Source organism: Plasmodium relictum (genome assembly GCF_900005765.1).
Source record: "Plasmodium relictum strain SGS1 genome assembly, chromosome: 12".
Lineage (NCBI taxonomy): Eukaryota > Apicomplexa > Aconoidasida > Haemosporida > Plasmodiidae > Plasmodium > Plasmodium relictum.
Window position 1 is genome coordinate 292,692 of NC_041690.1, and position 17,696 is coordinate 310,387.

The window sequence follows — 17,696 nt, forward strand, 5'->3', positions numbered from 1 at the left end:
TATTCTACTTAATAATTTACAAAAATATAAATAAAATTAATATGCATTTTTATAGAAAATACTTTTAATTTTTACTTGAGAAATTGTGATTTATATTTTTTTTTTTTTTTTCGGAAATCCAATTTACAAGTTTACTTTTTTTATTTTTTTAAAAGAAATTTCTTTTAATAAAAACTGAAAAATTAATTAAATTTAATAATTAGAAAGGTGTAATTGATGATATATCTTCTTTTAAATAAAATTTATTTCTTTTATAAAGCCAGTTTAAAATTTTTTTTTTTTAATGTATATGAAAGTGTTCCTTTTAAAGAATGAGATTTTTTGCAATATAATTAAAGAAAAATAAATATATTTTTTTTAAACTCCATAAATTTCATAAAATAAATCCTATTAATTTTTTAGCTACTTAAATTCATTGAAATGCAATTTACTTTATTAAAAATATATAATATTTTTATAAAAGATATTTAAGTTGATAATGTTATATTTTCATGCAATTCATTTATTTTAATATAATTTTAATTTAATTTAACTTAATTTTTTTTTTTATGTATTCTAATCAAAAGATTATATGAAAAGAAAATTTAGTGTTAAAAGATTAATAATTAATTCTAAAAAAAAAAATGCTAATTTTTTCATATTGAAGTGTTCAAGCCATATGAAATTTCATTCAATATCTAAGTATTTTTACTATTTTTATCAAAAAATTATAATTTTACATGCTCAAAAAATATATTGTATATAATAAATTAATTTCTGTTTTTTTTTCTCCATCAAAGACTATATGTTTGATAATATAATTTATGTTATTATATTCCTTTTTTTCAAAATTATACCGAGATAATTATATTTTATAAATTAAAATCAACTTTTTTACATATTTTCAGTAAGATATTCTTCATAAAAAACATATTTATAAAAAATTGTATAAAGAAAATTTACATTTTTTTTATGAACTATTTGTAAAGATTGATAAAATTTATGTTTCATCAATTGGAATATTTTTGTTCATTTTTTTTAGAAATTATATACTTTTTTTTAAAAACAAATGAATTTTACATAAAAAATGCAATTATCATATAATTTAATTATGGAAAGTAAAAATAAATGACATAATAAAAATAAAAATTAGTTAAAAAATAAATAAAACAAATTGTAAAAATGTAGAACAAAAATATAAAAAAAAACTAAGAGTTTCATGCATATTTCTCTTTATATTTTTTAATATTAATATTCATATTAATTTTTTTTAATTATTAATTTTTTCAATATATAAATATGTGCATACATAGAAGCACATGTATACATATTATTCATTATTTTTTTTAATGCACAAATAAAATTTATTAGGAACATTTTTATATTTCTTTTGTGTTCTATGTAATATTCATAGTGTTCTATTATTTTAAAATAGAAATAGAAAGAAGAAAGAAAAAAGAAATAAGGGAAAAAATAAAAATAAAAGCATACTTAGACAATATCAACTAATTTAATATTAACTTTTAAAAATCAACACACATTTTTATATACCTTCTATTTTATTTTTATTTTTAATTGTTTATTTTTTTTTTTTTTTTTTGTGCACACATTTATAAGAAAAAATAAATTAAAAAAACTTTCTTATATGTTTAAAAGTTTAAATAAAAAATAAAATCTCATAATTTTCAATTTTTGTTGTGTTTTTAATAAATGTGAAACGTTAAAGAATTAAGTAAACAGAAAAAATATATATATATATATATATTTTCTTTAAAAATTGTTTAAAATGAATTAAATGTAATTTTATGTTTATTAGATGGTATAAAAAAAATATGAAGTATACTATAAATTAATCAACTTTTTTTTGTTTATATACGTGCAATTAATAGGTTATTATCTATATGTATTAACTTATACATGATAATATATATAATTGTGAAAGAATATAAAAAAAAAAAAAGAAAAAAGATGAATAATAAAGTATAAAAACTTTAGAACAATGCATGATAATAATTTTTTAGAAGATTTGTATGACATAAATTTTGAGGATTTTTTAAATGATTTTATCTTATTTAAAAATGAGAAAATTACACCAGAAAATAATAATGGATTAAATAGTGATAAAGTAAATTTTATTGAACAAAAAGAATTATATGAAAAAAAAAATTTAATATATTCTTTGGCAAATGATATTTTAAATAATAAACAGAATAATCGTCTTTTTAGAAGAATATACTGGCCTCTTTTATTAGGTATTTATAAATGCAATAATTTAGAAGAACTAATAATACATATACAAAATAAAAGGAATTCATATAAACAAGATAAAGAAGAGTATATAATTAAACAAACCAATTTAAATATTCAACAGTTAGATCCTCAAATTTTCCACCCTTTATCATCTGACGATAAAAACCCATGGACATTGAAGCAAAAAAATCAAGAATTAAATGAAGAAATAAGACAAGATATTTTAAGAACTTATTCTGAAAAAAAAATATTTCAAAATGAAGAAATAAGAAATACATTAAATAAAATATTATTTGTGTGGGCTAAAAAAAATCCATCGATATCCTATAAGCAAGGTATGAATGAAATCGTAGCTATTTTTTTTATAATTAATTATCGTGAGCAAGTTTATAACGATTCATTAAATTGTGAAAATAGAAAACATTATAAAGAATTTTGCTCATTATTTGACAAAAAGGAAATAGAGTCAGACACTTACATAATATTTGATCATTTTATGCATATGGGATTAAAATATTTATTTACATCAGTTGATGAAAAAAAAATGCAATCCAAAAATTCTTTTAAAACTGTTTTATTACAAAAATGTACACATATTTTTCATAAATTATTAAAAAACTCAGATAAGTTACTATATAATCATTTAATATCATTAAGTATTGAACCTCAAATTTTTTTACTTAGATGGATTCGTCTCTTTTATTGTAGAGAATTTCAAATTGATGATACAATTATTTTATGGGATAACTTTTTTTCAGGTTTCATTTTTTTTACTTTACACATATACATATTTTAAGCACATATATTAATGATGAGATATATTCATATATTTTCAACTTAAAAGATGTATTTTTTCATTAATATTTTATATATTCCTTATATTATTATATATGTATGCATTCCTTTTATTTTATTTTTTAGATTGTTACTTGAAAAACTCTGAAAATGATTTTTATTTTGATTTCAAAGGAGATAATATAGAAATCGCTCATCAGACATCTAGTGTTTTTCCTTTAGTTGATTATTTTGCTATTTCTATGATTTTATTTATAAGATCCTTTTTATTAGAAAATGATGAAAATTTTTGTTTAAAAAGACTATTTAAATATCCACCTGTTGAAAATATAAGGATATTAATAGACTTGACATTTAAAATTAAATCAAGAAATGAAAAAAAAGAAAAAAATTTAAAAAAAGATGATATTTCAATTGTAAATAAAATTAACACTGTAAAAATTATAGAAAATAATAATTTTAACATAAATATGAACTCTAATACAACTAATAGTTTAAATATATATCAAAATAATAACAATGTAAAAATAAATCTTAATAATAATATAGCTAATGAATATATGGAAAGAAATAAATATAAACACAATTTAAATATTCTCACTTTGAATAAGGAAGTTAAAAATTGTGGTATATCTAAAACCTTAGCTCATATGAATAATAAATTAAATAAAGTTATAGGTAATTTAAATATTTTATCTTTAAATTTAATAAATGAGAACCATTGCACTCAACTTCAACAAAATATATTTCATTTGAATGAAATATATAATGAATTAAAAAGTATAGAAAATAAATTTGAAAAAAATGAATCTGAAAATTTAGAAATTCAGAAAAAAAATGAAATGCCAATATATTTGGGATAGTTCATTAATATTATTAAAGAAAATTATAACATATATATTAAAATGAATATACTATAAAATTTTTTTTTACTCTTTTTTTCTTAATTTGCATATATATATATATATATAACATTTTTATTCTTAAATATATTTTATTATGTTTTATTTAAATTATTTTCCACTATATATATGTTCATCATAATATATATATATATATACATTTTTTTTTTTTTTATGTTCTTTATGATTTTTATTACAAATAATTTTCAAAAAAATCATCATTGAAGAAATACATATTACAGACATCATATATATATATACCTTTTTATTTTTTCTTATTTCTGATTTTATAATTTTAATAAATTTCCTATTGTTTTATTACTCCAATTATTAAAAATATTAAAAAATTAAATGCTACAAATTTTTAATAAAAAAAAAATAAGTAGACAAGTAATTATTTATATATTATTTTTATATTTAGATTTCTGAAGAATTTAAGTTTTATAGTATAAAGTGCCTAAAAATAAATTCTTCCAATGAATTAAATATTATAAATTAAATTATGCACTATTATATAGAAGAAAAAGAATGTTACATTTATTTTTTTATTTTTATTTTATGAAATTTTTTTTTTGTATGCTATGCTTTCATTAATTCATTATTTATATGATTCTATATATGATTTTTAAGTATTTATTTTTTTTAAATAAAAAAATTTTAAAATACATTTAAAATAAATTGAGAATTATTAATTATCTTATTTATTATTACTTTTTTTTTTTTTTAGTAACTGTTATTTTTAATAAGTAATTGATAAATATGTGTACTTTTTTTATATTATATATATATGTGTTAATTTTATGGAAATTTTTTTTATTTTTAATATTTCCATAATACACATAGGTTACTGGTATTTTGTTCATTTTTGTTCTTTTTTTCTTTTTTTCTTTTTTCTATATTAATTATTTTTTATAAGTGTCAATTTAAAGTAACATAGTTAAAATGCAATTAAAAAACAAAACAAGCTATGTTGAATTACAAGCATATATGTATGAAAGTGTAAATATTACATTAAAAATAATATATATTTAAATATTGTATTTTAATTTTATAAATTGATAGTAATTTTTGTTTGAATTTTCTATTTTTTTATGTTTATTATGAATTAAATATTAAATCCCATATTGTAAATTTTACTATATATATATATATATCATTTTTAATAGAATATAACTATAGGAAGACAAAATAAAGATATATATATATATATAAATTATAATATTTTTTTGTTTTTAAATTTTTAATAATATTTAAATTTTTATTATATCTATATGATAAAATGCAGAAATATATTTTATTTCAAAATATTTCAAATAATATTTATAACTTTGAAAGTTATGGAAATGCAATTACAAGTATTACATTCATTGCAAGTTCAATAACATTTTTTTTTTTTATGCTATCAATTGCATTTGTTAATATATTCCCATATGATCAGGATGATAATTATGTTGATATTAATATAAACGTAAAAGATGAGAAAAAGGCTATGACATATTTATATATACAAAAAGTTACTTTTCCGTCTTCTAATTCAGAAATAGACAAAAGTGATAGTGACATCAGTGATGATTCTTCTGATTTTGGAAATGAAAAAATTAATGAAGTAACAGAAAATAAAGAAAAAGATATAAAGGATAAGGAAGTAGAGGAAATAAATAAAAACGAAAAGGAAGAACAAGAAAAAGCAAAGGAAAAGGAAGATGAACAGATGGAAGAAAAAGAACTGAAAAAGAAGAATACAAAAGATAAGGAGGATAAAATAAGTAAGAAAAAAGATGAAGAAGAAGATAAAAAAGAAGGTGAAAAAGAAGATGAAAAAGAAGATGAAGATGAAGAAAAACAAAATAAAATCAAAAGAATTGTAATTCAATAGAGTGAAAAATAAGAATAGAAAATTTATGAGCAAAAGAAATTGTAAATGATTCAGATTACTATGTCTTTTCTTTTCTTTTCTATTTTTTTTTTTTTTTTTTTTTTTTAATCTATGCATATATGAAAATTATATCAAAATATACTAATTTTGATATTTTATATATCATAGTTTTTAATATTGTGAATTCAAATTTAAAATAAATATATTTATTTTTCTCAGTGGTAATTTTTATTACATCAAATTATAAAATTCTTTTTTTATTTGTTTTTACTATTTTGTATGTAAAAATTTATTTTGTCTTATTAAATTAAATATATGCATATTTTTCATATTAACTTTAATTTAAAATACAAGGCAATATTATTTACATTATTTGAAAAAAATTTACTTTAATAGAAGCATGATAAAGAAAAAAGGGAACCTCAAATTTTTTATACTTTTAAGAAGTATCAAATATATTTTTTTATGAAATTAACAAAAAAATAAATAAATAAAACATAGAGTTGCTATCAATTTTGTATGTTAACTATATTAAAGTTAAAAAAAAAATGGTATGTATATATATATATATATATATATATCATTTTTTTTTTATCAAAAAATACAAAAAAATATATAAATTATGATTAAGAGTTATAATATTTGTAAGATATTGTAAAGTCAATTTTTTGATCAGATAAAAATGGAATAACACCAAAATATTCATTAGGTATTTTAAATTCTTTCTTTTCTATAAATATAGCAAGTTCTCCTTCATTTAATGTTTTCTCTTTTAAATTTAAAAATCTTGCAGCATTTTTACAGGCGAAATTTTCAAGTTTATCTAAAGAATCAAATTTGTTGAATATATGAGATAAATATGATAATAAAAAAGGTTGAGTATAAATTCCTGGTTTAAAATGAGGATCATTCTTTAAATTTTTATAATGAGGTGCTGAATCAGAACCTAAAAATATTCTTGGGAAATCTTCTTTTATAACATTACATAATGCCATTTTATCTTCAACAGTTTTAGGCACAGGCTTGCAATAATTATATACATTTTTTACATATTTTTCAATACTTACATTATCTATAGAAAAGTCATATTCATTTAAATTAACTACATCATCTATGGTTAAGTATAAATGATGAGGTGTTATTGATCCTGCTAAATTTTGAAACTTTTTAATAATATTTATTGTATCTACAGTTGATATGTGTTCTAAAACAATTTTTAAATGAGGAAATTTTACAGCCAAGTCATGTATATGATCTAAATAATTTCTTTCAGCATATAATGGATTTATATTTGGTTCTTCACAATGTATATGCAAACTTTTATTTAATTTTTCTAAAGTATGAAATATTTTATAATATGGGTCTAAGGTTTTAATACCTTCTTTAGAATTAGTTGTGACATTACTAGGGTAAATTTTTATTCCTTGAAAATTGCATTCCTTATAATTATTCAAAATATCATTTTCATCTGTTTTCTTATTTAAGTACAATGTCATTAAATAATCTATAGTATTGTCATATTTCATTAATTCCTTTTTATAATTTTTTGCATCTTCACAAGTGCTTATTATAGGAGTTGTATTAGGCATTACTAATACTCTATTGCATCCCCCTTTTTTTAATGCATTCACAGTAAAATTTAGCATATCATCTTGCCTTAAATGGCAATGCATATCATCTGCTATTGGTATGTATAAAGATTCCAACATCTTAATATATTTTATTTTTCCTCTTATAAATAGAATTAAAATGCTAAAACTTAATATAAATTAAAAAAATAAAAATTTCACTGTTCTCTCTATATAATGTACTTAAAAAAAAAAAAGGATTGTTTATCTTAGTGAAACATTTCATTATATAAAATAATAAATAGAATTTTCCATAGATAAAGTACCTTTTTTGTTTTTTTCTGAGCATAAAAAAAAAAAATTGTAGTTAAATCATTCTCATTTAAATAATTATTTTAAAATATTACAATCTTAAAAAGAAAAAGATACAACTTCATATATGAAAATGCATTTATTTCTGTAAAAACTAATTTCTACAAATAAATCACAAACTCATAATTGAACAAAGAACATAATAATATATATATTTTAAAATATAAATATATTTAATGCTAACAAATAAAAAATCATATCTTATTTTTTTTTAAAAAAAACATGTATTTGTAATATAATATTCTTTATAATATATTTTTTTTTATGCCTTTTTATATTCTTTTTACATTAAAAGATATTTTATTAGTATATTGTATTTATAATTAATTATAGAAACAGCATCTATTCTATAATATAAATTTCCTTCATTTTTAAATATGTAAAAGAAAAAATTTTCTTGGTTACGTAATATTTTTTATCTATATAGTTTATATATACTTATATATATATATACTTTTTTTAATATTTTAATTTTTTTTTTTTGGTTTGATTAAATATTATAATATTTTTTTTTTAAACAAATCCCATATTGTTCGCCTCTTTAGCTCAGTTGGTAGAGCGCCAGACTTTTAATCTGGTGGTCAGGGGTTCGAGTCCCCTAGGAGGCTCTCTTTAAAGCTTTTTTATTACTAATAATATTTAAAAATACTTTATAAAATTTTTAATAATTTTTTTTGTGCTATTAAAGAAACATATTTCTAATATATTATTATGTTTGAATATATTATATACATTAAGAAATAACAGAATAAAAAGAAAAATATCTAATTCGAACGTATAATTTTTTTTTTTTTATAAAACTTTCATTTTCTTTTTATAATTGTACAATTTGTCTTTTTTATGTTATTGAAATATTTGTTCATATATCTTAGTATTATTTTTAGAGAAAAATATATATATATATATATAATATTTTACTTAATGTTTAATTTTACTATAATGAATGTTATAAAGTTTTGTTGAATTATAATAAAATACTTGAATTTTGAAAAATTTAATAAATGAAAAATGCTTTTTTATTTGTATTAAAATAATGTAGCCTAAAATTTTTACTTTTTTTTTTTTTTATTTTTATTTTATTTTTTACTTTATTTTGTTTTTTTTCTTTTTATTTACGAGAACTTAATTTACAAGAAAATTATTTTTACATTATCAATATTTCTCTTAAAAAATTAAACTTACATCTTAAAGAATAAACTCTTAACTTTTATAAAAAATGAAATTAAATATTATGAATTCGTGAATGAAGTAAATACTTCAAATATATATATATATATAAATTTTATGTTTATATATATTTCATTAATATTATATAAAAATAAAAAGGTAAAAAATTATTTATAAACTATAAGTGTTAAAACTTATGTTAAAAATTAGCCAAGAATAAAGAAAAAGTATTAAATAGCTGCGCAATATTAAATAAAAATATTTTCCTTTTTCACTAAATGAATATTTATAAGCACAGTAACAATGATTTAAATATATATTTAAGTTTTATATATTATTTATGAAAAAATATTAAGGATCTAGTTATCATTTAATACTATGATCTTCTACACAAGTTTTTTTTTTTTTTTTTATCATAAGTTATTAAATTAAAGTATGAAAATACTGTTCTTAATCATAGAATTTTCTTTATATATAAAAAAACATGATGTTTAAATTAAAGTAAATTATGTTACAGTTATTAAAAAAATTATATATTGCTTTCATCATTATTTTTTTCTTTCAATGGAAAATAACTAGTTCTCTTAATAATCGTCATTTTAAGATTAGAAAATACAACACAAAAATATTAAGTGACTTCTTAAACTTAGATACAAGATTATTGAATAATTATGCGTTTTTAAAAACTTATAAAAAAAAAAAAATTTTATCAAAAACAAAAAAGATAAGAAGTATTAATGAAAATGAAGAGGATAATCTTGGGGTTGAAATAGAAGTAAAAATAAAATATCTTTATTTTTAATTTATTATAATATTTAAGTTCATTAAAATTCTACAATATAAACGAAAAAAATATGTTTTGAGTAATTAATATATTATTTTTTAATATTTTTAATTTCTTTCACAGGATCTTATAAAAGACATAGAAAAGGGCAAATTTGGTGAGGATTCCTTAAAATTGTTTAGGAAAATTGAAGTAAATGAGAGAAATTTTAAAAAAAATTTAGTCATTTATAATTTATAAAATAAAGGTAAAAGAAAAATTCAAAAATGCATATTTTTTTTTTTTTAAGAATAGAAGCAAAATAAAAGAGGAAGAAGAAAAGAAGAGAATGGAAAAACAAGAAAAAGAAATAAATATGTACAAAGTAGATGATGTAATAAAGAACACAGATGATAAGTTAAAAAAATGTGTTAGAAGTGCATTCTCTAGTACTGATAAAAGTGAAATAGAAGATCCTGATATAAAAAAAGAGCACAATATTATGAACAAAATTGGTGAAACATTCGATGAAGTAATGGATGATAATTACCCAAATGAAGAATTAAATATCTCAAAAATACATAAAAAAATTAATTCTATGAAAGATAACTTAGATAATCCATTTAAAGATGCTGCTAAAACTTTGTTAAAGGTACTTATATGATAACTATATTATTTATTATATTGATTTTATCATTTAAAATTTTTTTTTTTTTTATAATTTTTAGTATAAAGGTTTGTTGCATATACCATTTGAAAAAAATCTTTTATTAAATAAGAATTAGTAATTAAAATTTTTTATTTTATTTTTTTAATAATAGTTAAAATAAAGATTTAATTTTATATGAAAATAAAGTTTCTTTTTTATAACATACGTATATTAAATATTTATTTATTGTAATATAATAATAATTTTATAATAGAATAAAAAAATATTATGTCTGAAACATATTGATTTATTTTCTTTTTCATTTAGCTTCCATTGGAGAGAATCATTGGATTATATAGAGTGCTATATTCCTATTTTTCATGGTAAAATATAAATTAATAAAAATAATTTTATTCCGAAATTACTATTTTATTTTTATTATATCTTAACTACATTGTTTTATGATTTACACACACCTTTTTAAAATTTTATTTTTATCTAAATATTCATATTTATTATTTAAGAAACTAATAATAAGGATATAGTATTTTATTTTAAAAATGATTATATTAAGTTGGAAATTATTAGAGATAGTGATAAAATACTTTTATTAGATCATAAGGTAAAATACAATATCAAAAAAAAAAAAAAAAAAATTAAATAAAATAAAAAAAAACTAAGTAAAATGTTATAGTACAAATATAAAATTATATAAAATAAATATCAAATAAATATAATTTTTTATATATTTTTGGTTTAGTTATGTGGAAAAATAGATTATGCTGATACGTATTGGGTAATAACTAATGATTATATAGTTAATGAAAAACACATAAATTTAATTATGCCTAAATTAGGAAATTATCTTTATATATGGGAAAAACTTTTACAAGAATAAAAAAAGCATTTAAAATTTTTTTTTTAAATTAATGATTAGTTTTAATGAAAATAATCATTATTTAAATTGTCACACACTTTTTTAATAATTATATAAATATATACAAAATTGCATATTTGTTTATTAGTTATACATTTTATATGCTAATATCAGGAAGAATAATTACATGAATATTAAAATAATTTGTAATTTAAAATAGATAATCATTTGCGTTATGTGGTTATTATTTAATATACTTTTTTTTTTTTTTTTTAAATCATATACTTTTTATTTTATTATTATATTTTTTTATTTTTCTATTTAAAGAGATTTATATTTAAAAATATTTAAAAATAAATTTCATTGCAATGAAAAAAGTAAATAGTAAACAAAACAAAAAATATGTATTAATATGAAATATACATGAATATTAACAAAAAAAAAAAAAAAAAAACATATGTATGACTTAAAAAATAAGATAAATATAAGAAAAAAAAAAAAGTTACTAATATATAATATTAGTAAATAAAAATGAAATTTCAATTAATATAATAAATGTTAAAGAGAAAAAAAAATGAAAAATATAAAAAATATACAATATAATAAAATTATAAATATATTAATTAAAGAAACTTGTTTTAAGCATATTTTAACTTTTTTTTTCATCTAATATATCAGCTAATCTATTATCTAAGTAATCATCATAATCAAAAGTATGTCTTCTTGGAGATGTATTATCTTTTTTTTTTTTTTTTTTCTTATTTTTTTCTTTTTTTACTTCCAATTTTAGCCATTCTAATGTATCAAGAAAAGGAGGGGGGGTATCCTGCAAAGGTAATAGTATGTTAGAATGTTTTGGAAAATTTTCAGGATTAATAAGACTTTCAGTAAATGGATTTAAATTATTTTTCTTATCTAATTCATCATCTAAGGCTTCATCAACATTATAAATAGGTGGGCCCCCTTCCATTTTCTGTTTTGTTTGTAAATATTTATATTTATCAATAGATGGCCATAGTTTTTTTATTTCGTTTTCCTCTTCTTGACAAAGAAAATCAGTATCATTTATTATCATTTCTCTAAATTTTCTTAAAATTTTCTTAATATTTTTAATACCATATAAAAGAACATTTTTAGGTAACATTCTGCAATCAGTCCAAATTTCTACAACTAGCATCTGTTTAGGATCAGTAAATTCACATCTTTCTTCACACCAATATTTTGTAGCAATTTTATGAACAGCAATACGTACCATTCTGCATGTGCTAAAACTAGCACTTATAGGCATATAATTTTTATTAACAACCTCAAAAACTTCTCTTTTTTTCATACATTCATTATCTGATCCTAATTCCCTTTTATATAGTCCTTTTTCATAAGTTAACCAATGACCTTTGCCATATTCTATTTTAATAGAAATATCAATATACCCATTTTCTTTTAATGTGCATATATATTGCTCTTTATTAACTATTTTTAAATGAGAAGGCAATGGAATCATTCCTGCTACTAGCATTAATGGCCCTTTAAAAATTAAACGTATATTACTTTCTACATTTATTTCTTTACTATATATGCACACGTCAGACATATTTAATGCTATTTCAAGTAAGTCTTCTTGCACATTATCAATTTTAGTATCTTCATTCATATTATGTACTTTAATCGCAACTATTGAATAACCATATATTTGAGTTTGACAAACATATTTTAAAAGAGAACCAAAAGTATGCCCATCCGTTATATTTAATGGCCCTATGTAGAACTTCTGATATAACTTTCCACTTTGTGGATATTTGATTATATCTGTTGCTTCTTCAACTTTTATATCGTTTGGCCCAAAATCATATTTGTCAATAAAATTTTCCCTATGTATACTAGTATTTATAACATTTTCTTTATCTTCTTTTTTTTTTTCATCTTCTTCATTCGTGAGATTCATTGATATAATATTCATTTTATTCCTGTTCTTTTTTTTCATTTCTTCTCTTTCTTTTCGTTTTTCATAAAAATCAGAATAATTACCAAAAAAATTAGCATCTCCATAACCTAGTCCACTTCTATCTCTTCTAACACTAAATCTTGGATAAAAAAGAAATGGATAAAAAATATGTCTTGGCTCATCTCCACTCACTTCTTCTTTATTAAAAAAATCAAACAGTTTCTTATAAATTGGATAGTGGTTCACATTAAAGTCTATTGCTCTAAAACTCCCCCAATATTCAATAGGCATTCTTTTCATTTTCGGCTCAACCAAAGTTCGTAACGTTCTTATCTCATAATCATTGTCATCATCATCATATCCAATATCATCTTTCCATTCACCTTTATTAAGAAGAACCCAATTTTTCCATGTATATAAATCTCCTTCAAAAAATCCTTTCTTTTTTAAGAATAAAAAATCTTGAATATTTATTAAGCGATTTGTTTCACGTTCATTATTTTTTGCCTTTTCTGACAATTTTTTTAAAAAATAAATAAAAAAATAATAATAATTGTGGATTCTTAGGTTATCATTTTTGTACTTATAATCTAAAATAACATTTGTTAGTCCTTCTGGAGTTCTAAAAGCATCTTTTGGGAAACGTGGCTCATAACCACTACTACTGCAACTTTTAATTTGCTCTATATACGCGTCTATTTCTTCTTTTTTCACTTCATATTTTTTTATAAAATTTTTTTTATTAAATATTTTATAACTTTCGTTCGATTTATCTGAATGATTATAAATTGAATGTTTATGTCTTCTCTTTTTTATTAGTTCAATTTTTTTTTTTTTTTTTAATGGTAGCAATATTTTTCTATTATTCTTTTTAATATCTGTTCCTAAGTTTCCTAAAAAGAATATATTTTTTCCAGTTTCAGGAAATGAAAATCTGCCAATTTTTAAAGAATTATAAGTGCAAAATATTATTATATAAATCCATATTAGAATTACAATAAACCGCATTATATAGAATATTTTATTGGTTTTTTTTTTTATTTCGATTTAAATAAATATTTTTCTCTGCCATTCATCTTGAAAAAATATATATCAACTTTTTTATCATAACCCAAAGTTATATATATATATTTTTTTAATAAATTTTTATTTTATCCTGTTTTAAATATATATGAATAAAAAAAAATTTCATACATATTTAAAAAAGGATTTTTTTCTTTACAGAATTAAAAATTTATTATTTTATTTTTTTTTTTTTTTTCTTTAACCAAAAAAATTTTTTATTACGCATATTGGGAAAGCTTTCCATTATGTGCGTATTTAAACAAAATAATATTTTATTTTGCATTAATAAAAAATAAATTTTCCAATTTTTTTTTTAGTTAATTTAAGATAGATATTTTTCATTTAATAATATTTTTGAATAGTTAATCATCAATTTTCCAGATATATTTTTCATTTTTTTATGTCTGGATTAAACTTTGTTTTTGCTTTTATATTTGTTTTTTTCATTTTTATTTTTATTTTTGTTTTTGTTTTTGTTTTTGTTTTTGTTTTTTCTCATTCTTTTTCTTTTTTTTTAAATCCATATCTATTGAAAATATTAATGTAAAATTGTAAAAAGTTCTTATCTTTTAATATATTAACTAATTTGAAGGAAAAAAAAAAAAGTCATATATGTAATAACAGTACATAAAAGAATTGTAAAAATAATATATCATATTGAAAATAATATTTTTCTATTAAAATAAATATTTTCCTTTTTTTTTTTTTTAGGTGTTTGTCTTTATAATATTTTTTTATTTCCCATTATAATTGATCCACCCCAAAAATAAAATAAGGTAAAATAATAGCTGAACAATACAATAATGTATTAGAAACTCTAAAGTTTTTGTTTTTTAAATCTTTAACAAATATAAAATTAAATGAAATAAGAAATAACTTAAATGTTCTCTAAAAATTATTTAAAAAAAATAGTAGAAATATAATATTAAAATTACATTTGACATTATAAAAAAAAAATAAAATAAGAGTTGCAGAAAAACTAATGCCGACTTTCTTGAATATTTTATTTTTTTTTAGAGAATCCAACTAAATTGTAAATAATGAGTTATTGTAATTTGTTGATTCTTTTATATCTTTTTATTCAAATATATTCAACAGAAAATGATACTCAGAAGAATAATGAAATTTACAACTTAGATATGAATGATTATGATAAAATTATAAATGATCAAGAAAATTTCACATTTTTGGTTGTATATACTCATTGGTGCCATTGGTCTAATTTATTATTAGAAGATTTAGAAAAAATATCTAAACTGTTAAAGTACAGTAATAATATAAAAATAGCTAAAATTAATGCTGCTGTAAACAGTTCAATAATAGAAAAATTGAATGTATATGGATATCCATCTTTATTTATGATAAAGGAAAATAACATAAATAGATATAATGGAATAAGAAGTATAAGAGGGATAGTGCTATGGGTATATGAGCATTTAGATGAAAGTGTATTTGAAATAGATAATAAAGAAAAATTGAATGCTTTCTTAGAACTTGATGAATATAATAATTCTATTTTGTTTTTTGTGAGCAGAAACAAAAAGGAAGACACAGTAATGATTGAATTAGTTAAATTATGCGTACTAGCAGGTTATACTTTTTGTTTTTATATGAAAGATGAAAATATAATTGATTATTTTGAAAATACTATAATTTTGAAAAAATATAATTTTGATTATAAACAACTACCAAATAAAGAAATTTATACAGTTTTATTTAAAAATAATGACTTTGATGAATATTTTTATTTTCTGGATGAAGAATTAAATATAATATACGAGACTGATTATTCAAAAGAAGAAAAAATAGAAGCACTAATAAAATGCCTTTCAGAAAAAGTTGAACCTTTAGTTATAAAATTTTCTGAATATTATTATTCTTTATTATTTTCTGAAAATAAAGTTACTTTATTTATATTATATAATGATATAAATCAGTTAAATAAATCAGATATAATTAAAAGCGCAAAAAAATATAAGAACATTACGTTTTCAATATCAGGAAATCAAGAAGTTTTCGAAAAAAGATTATTAGGTGAATTACTAATAGATGATTTAAAAAAAACAGTAATGAGAATTATAGAATTCAAGGGGCCCATATTAATCCCATATAAATATAAACCAATAAATGATGATATAGAAATAAATAAAAAGGTCAATTCTTTAATAATTTATTTTATATAACTTTTTTTTTTTTGCTTCAGTAATTTTATGAAGAATATTATATATTCATACATAGTATTCTTTATTTTATTTTACTATTTTATTTTTCTTTTTATATGTGATGAGAGTTTTTTAAATATATAAATTTTTTTTAATGACAATATATTTAATATTTTATATAATATAAAAATATAGAATAAAAATGAAAAAAAAAAAAAAAATTATTTCCTTGTAGAGTATAGAAGAGTTCATTGAAGGGTTCATGGAAGATAAGAAATATTTTTACAGAAAAAGTGAACGACCATTACCTGATGAATATAATAATGGATATGTAAAAATCATTGTTGCTGATACATACGATGAATATATATTTAAAAAAGATAAAAATGTTTTAGTATTATACTATGCTCCATGGTGTGGTCATTGTCATAAATTAGAACCTATATATAGAGAAATTGGGAAAAGATTAAAATTATATAGTTCTAAATATAAAGAGTATAATGATGATATAATTATAAGTAAAATAGATGCAGTAAACAATGAAGTATACAATATATCTATAGGTCAGAGAAATAATAATATTCATATATAATATATAATTCAATATACATTTTTTTATCTATACATACAGCTATTCATTCATTTTATTATAATTATTATTTTTTTTTTTATATTTTTAGAAGCATATCCTACTATTTATTTATATACAAAATCAAATAAAAAAGAACCCATTAAATATCTTGGAGTAAGGACTGTTCAAAGTATTGTTACATGGATATATGAAAATGTAAAAAAAAAAAAAAAATAAAATAAACATATATATATGTTATCAATATATTTTTCATATCTTAGTCATAAAAGACTAATTTAATTTGATAATATTTTAATATATTAACTTTTGTAGTTAAATTATCGCTTATTGAAATAATTAAAATTTTAATTTCAATTTTTTTTTTTTTCTAGACAAATACAAATTTGGATATATCAAAATTACTTAGCCTAAATTTGGATGAAGAACAACTTTTTGAAAATTATGAAGAATTATGAATATTCTAAATTTTTTGTTTTATTCCTTTTTTTTTATTTATATATTTGTTTTAATTTCTTTTTTTTTTTTTTTTTTTGTGAAGGGGACGTCTTAAAATATTTGCGAGTGTATTATATGTGTTTGCACTCGCATATAATTTGCAAGTTTCTACTTTTAATTTTTATGTATATTGATATAATACTATATTAATTAAAATTTTTTTTCTTATATTTTATTCTAATTTAATTATTAATGAATTTATCACTTTGTATTTTTTTATGTATCATTTGATTAGATATATT

The 17,696-nt window shown here is 18.4% G+C and overlaps 6 protein-coding genes and 1 non-coding gene across 7 annotated transcripts; 5 read left to right on the forward strand and 2 right to left on the reverse strand.

Annotated features, from left to right (window-relative positions):
• Positions 1 to 1,978: 1,978 nt before the first annotated feature.
• PRELSG_1207500 (GTPase-activating protein, putative) lies at positions 1,979 to 3,887 on the forward strand (the record flags this gene model as incomplete). Its single annotated transcript, XM_028677844.1, has 2 exons — positions 1,979 to 2,987; positions 3,151 to 3,887. The coding sequence occupies 2 exons, from the start codon at positions 1,979 to 1,981 to the stop codon at positions 3,885 to 3,887; spliced, it is 1,746 nt and encodes a 581-aa protein (XP_028534193.1).
• Positions 3,888 to 5,205: 1,318 nt separating this feature from the next.
• On the forward strand, positions 5,206 to 5,802 carry PRELSG_1207600 (conserved Plasmodium protein, unknown function; the record flags this gene model as incomplete). Its single annotated transcript, XM_028677846.1, has 1 exon — positions 5,206 to 5,802. The coding sequence occupies one exon, from the start codon at positions 5,206 to 5,208 to the stop codon at positions 5,800 to 5,802; it is 597 nt and encodes a 198-aa protein (XP_028534194.1).
• A 626-nt stretch (positions 5,803 to 6,428) lies between these two features.
• Positions 6,429 to 7,511, reverse strand: PRELSG_1207700 (dihydroorotase, putative; the record flags this gene model as incomplete). Its single annotated transcript, XM_028677847.1, has 1 exon — positions 6,429 to 7,511. The coding sequence occupies one exon, from the start codon at positions 7,509 to 7,511 to the stop codon at positions 6,429 to 6,431; it is 1,083 nt and encodes a 360-aa protein (XP_028534195.1).
• A 766-nt stretch (positions 7,512 to 8,277) lies between these two features.
• Positions 8,278 to 8,350, forward strand: PRELSG_1207800. The gene has a single exon. It is a non-coding gene; the product is annotated as a tRNA-Lys (tRNA).
• Positions 8,351 to 9,417: 1,067 nt separating this feature from the next.
• Positions 9,418 to 11,219, forward strand: PRELSG_1207900 (conserved Plasmodium protein, unknown function; the record flags this gene model as incomplete). The annotated part of the gene is made up of 7 exons (XM_028677848.1): positions 9,418 to 9,684; positions 9,817 to 9,885; positions 9,983 to 10,324; positions 10,401 to 10,456; positions 10,649 to 10,704; positions 10,846 to 10,943; positions 11,082 to 11,219. 7 exons carry the CDS (start codon positions 9,418 to 9,420, stop codon positions 11,217 to 11,219), a joined length of 1,026 nt encoding a protein of 341 aa, XP_028534196.1.
• A 628-nt stretch (positions 11,220 to 11,847) lies between these two features.
• PRELSG_1208000 (DNA-directed RNA polymerase, alpha subunit, putative) lies at positions 11,848 to 14,148 on the reverse strand (the record flags this gene model as incomplete). Its single annotated transcript, XM_028677849.1, has 1 exon — positions 11,848 to 14,148. One exon carries the CDS (start codon positions 14,146 to 14,148, stop codon positions 11,848 to 11,850), a length of 2,301 nt encoding a protein of 766 aa, XP_028534197.1.
• Positions 14,149 to 15,245: 1,097 nt separating this feature from the next.
• Positions 15,246 to 17,414, forward strand: PDI-14 (protein disulfide-isomerase, putative; the record flags this gene model as incomplete). Its single annotated transcript, XM_028677850.1, has 4 exons — positions 15,246 to 16,358; positions 16,603 to 16,930; positions 17,048 to 17,154; positions 17,331 to 17,414. The coding sequence occupies 4 exons, from the start codon at positions 15,246 to 15,248 to the stop codon at positions 17,412 to 17,414; spliced, it is 1,632 nt and encodes a 543-aa protein (XP_028534198.1).
• Between the last annotated feature and the right edge of the window lie 282 nt (positions 17,415 to 17,696).